The sequence below is a fragment of the Cyprinodon variegatus genome, unplaced genomic scaffold, assembly GCF_000732505.1.
Source record: "Cyprinodon variegatus isolate N-32 unplaced genomic scaffold, C_variegatus-1.0 Scaffold81, whole genome shotgun sequence".
In the NCBI taxonomy this organism is placed as follows: Eukaryota; Metazoa; Chordata; class Actinopteri; order Cyprinodontiformes; family Cyprinodontidae; genus Cyprinodon; species Cyprinodon variegatus.
Window position 1 is genome coordinate 447,644 of NW_015150534.1, and position 3,567 is coordinate 451,210.

The 3,567-nt window shown below is 39.1% G+C and overlaps 1 protein-coding gene across 1 annotated transcript in view; it reads left to right on the plus strand.

The window, feature by feature from the left end:
* The window catches only part of LOC107083712 (formin-like protein 13), a 75,624-nt gene that overhangs the window by 5,903 nt on the left and 66,154 nt on the right, over positions 1-3,567 (plus strand). Inside the window, exons 6-7 of the mRNA XM_015373134.1 lie at positions 1,668-1,856; positions 2,042-2,651. Of these exons, the coding sequence (XP_015228620.1) occupies positions 1,668-1,856; positions 2,042-2,651 (799 nt within the window). The remainder of the gene's footprint in view (positions 1-1,667; positions 1,857-2,041; positions 2,652-3,567) is intronic.

Below are 3,567 nucleotides of genomic sequence, written 5' to 3' on the forward strand. Positions count from 1 at the left end.
TAATAACGCGATAATTTTGACAGCACTAACTATATATATATATATATATATATATATATATATATATATATATATATATATATATATATATATATATATATATATATATATAGAAAATAATTTTATTGTTGTGATAAGTTTTCAGGGAACCCGATGTTTTCCTTTGGCTCCTTAAGGTGTGTTAGTGCAGGATGGCAGACTGAATGGATGGACCACAAACCAGGCACACAGAAGGTTAAGACAAAGCAACTAAGTTGAGGGCACAGTTTCCACCTGAAGAATGCACAACTTAATTAAGAATAGCCCCACAATTATCAGCCCTGCCTACAATATTTTAGTGCCATTGTCCAAAACTGTTCCAAATGTGCTTTTAATCTCATAAATGGTAATCTAGATAAATAAATGTGCTTTGGCCCCTGCCAGAGCCCTTGGTCATTACAGTTAAGCTGTAAAGGATCAGCCGGGTTCCTAGCAGTTCCTAAAGCTAATGGTGTGCAAAGCATAAAGGTGATTAAAGTGATTACTGCTCTATATGTTTGCCATGAAAACTACAACACATTAAAACATCCAAAAAGACATACAATTGGTTCTTGAAAATGTCTGATCCTCTAGGTTCCAAGGATAAGAGCCATAAGGGGCGGAGCAACAACACATCTAGGTCATAAAGCATCACTCCGAAGGGAGTCCGTTATGTTCGGTAGAGCCTTAAATTACAGATAAATCTGTATCTAATCTGTATCTGTATCTAAAGTTCACTTCAAGTCAGTTTATCTATATGGCACCAATATAAAAGGCATGCAATTTCAAAGCAGTTTACAGAGAGAATACAGTCAGATTTTTTTTAATGTCAAGGCAATTATCTATGCAGGTAGGGGAAACTAGCTAACAGTTAAACATATGAACTTTGACTCAGTTTACATCTCAAAAGGTATGAAAGAGAGCACATATACAGGAGATAATCACAGTAAAGGCTGAACATTTACCTACGTCAACTGGACTAAACACTTAAAAACTGACCAAACTCCATCATCTGTGATGGAAATTCTTGATGGCAGCAGCCAGCTGGGCCGGATGCCCCCTTCAGAATGGTGTCACAGCTTACCAGGCCAGATAAAGCTACTATAAAATAAAAAAAGTAGAGAGAACATAAGGTTAGGGGCTTAACTAAATATTATAGAATTATCTAACAGAAGAAGACTGAAACAGAGTGAGGAAAAGTTGTCCCCATGTCCTCCAGCAGCCTAAGCCTATATCAACATAAGGTGTTATGAAGGTTTTTGTAAAAACAAAAAAACAAAAACAGTTTTAGCCACTTTTTAAGAAGCATTAAAGCCTCTTCCTTTAAATCGTTTAGAAAAAAAAATGAGACCAGGTTTTTTACCAACTTTGACAAAGGGTACAATTTGTTCAAGCTACATATTGTATAATGTAAACAAAGAAAAAGTGATAAATTAGCTTAGGAGATACCACTTTTTTAAAAATAATCTATTATATACAGGTGTATGAATCAAATCTCACAGCTTTAGTATGAAACAATAGAGTGGATTTTAATGGTGGCTGTTTTCCCAGTGCATAGCAGTTCGTTAAAGATAATAAACTGGTGGTATTGTTTAGTTGAAACTTACAGTTAATCATTTCACCGCATATTTCCCCTTGTTGTGTTTCAGATACACAGCTCAGCTGCACCCAGGGGAGCTAACACTGCTTCCAGTCAGGCAGCAAAGCAACATAGATGGTGACGTGACATCCTCGGTTCCTCTTTCCATTGTAATTCATTTATCAGACGGTCACACCAGCGTACAGAAACCGTATGGCCCTGACACCTTTGTTCTCAACACCCACAAAAATGAGTACCAGTGAGTAACAACATGAGCGCCTTTTAATTCTACCCTGACATTTCAGTGTCACAGATTGAGATATTTTTTTTTGCATGTCCTATTCTGTGTGATTTAGAGTGTTATAAACAGGCTGTAATTTGTGTTACTTATAAGAGTTTCAGCTAAACAGAGAAGATGGGTGAAATTTTATTGATATGTTTCAGGTTTAGAGTCCCTGCCTCGGAGGAAGCAGGTTCTTCTAGCACTGTGCGTGAGCGGGATGCCTGGGTCAAAGCCATCCATAAACTGTGTTCACATTGGAAGAGGAAGTCCAGGTCTGAAAACATGTTTGTGGAGTCCAAGACATTACAGCAAATCAGCATACCGGAAGATGTGGATGACGACGACTCAGATCTAGAAACGAGTGACCATGAAAATTCAGATCCCGCATCCAAAGGGAAAGACATCTCGTTATCAGGGGAAGCAGGTCACAGTTCTCCCTCGGCTGAAACAAAGCCGGTCCCCAAACCTCGCATTGGAAAGAGTGCTGTTCAAGTTACTGCCGGATCAGATCATTTGAGTCCCATTCCGTCTCCAACCTCTCCCTGTGCCTCTGTCCCAAACTTACCCTCCTCTCCTCCACCCTCACCCTGCCATGTTGGGGTCACTTCCTTATCGTCCGGTCCGGAGTCTCAAAAACCCCCCTCCCCTGTTGTGAAAAAACCTCCACCCTCAGTAATACCGGCTCCACCACCTCTGCCTGTCAGAATAAGGAAAACCTTTAAAAAATCCCGGACAAAGGCTTTCCACTGGGACCTCATCGGCTCTGAGAAGGTAATAGTCATTTTTTACTTTACCAGATACTGAGGTACCCCTACAATAAATCGAGTTTCATTTTAATTCAATTCATTTTATTTAAATAGCACCTACTCACAACACATGTCATCGTAGGACACTTTACAGAGACAGATCATCCTGTCAGACTGATTAAACGTTTCTATCCAAGGAAAGCAAGATGATTGCATCTAGTCATTGACTTTACAACATGCACTCTTTCTTGATGAGCATGTAGCAACAGGAGATATTAGGTTGCATTACTGACATTGTTGGCAACAATCCCTCACATCGAACTGCATGCAGTGATAGTGGAGAGGAAAAGAAATCCCCTTTAACATGAAGAAACCTCCAGTAGAATGAGACTAAGTGTGAGAAATCTTATGCTGAGGCCAACTGAGGGTTCAAGGAGAGAGAAGCAGACACACAAAATGAACATAGGCACATTATCTATACAAATGTTCTAATTTATTAAAATGAACAATAAACTAGCACCATAGGCTCTTAAGAAGAAAAGCCATGAGCCAGTTTTAGTGTAAAAATGGATTAAAGAGAGAACATACAGCTAAGCTGAGCCCATAGCCCTGTCTAGGAGAGATACAGGACTAAACACAACAAAAAGGCCTAACTTGCTCTAAAACGGAGTCACCACCAAACAGGACCAGATTAGATGAAGCTAATATGACAAGGAAATGCAGAGAGAACATAAAGTTAGTCAATTAATGCAGACTTGGAGAATAAAGGTAGAATGAAGCAGAATCATGAAAAATGGTCCCTATGTCCTCCAGCAGTCTAAGCCTATAGCAGCATAACTATAGAGATAGCTCAGGATAACCTGAGCCACTCCAACTATAAGCTTAATAAAAAAGGAAAGTTTTAAGCCTAGCCTTAAAGGCATACTATGCAACATTTTTCA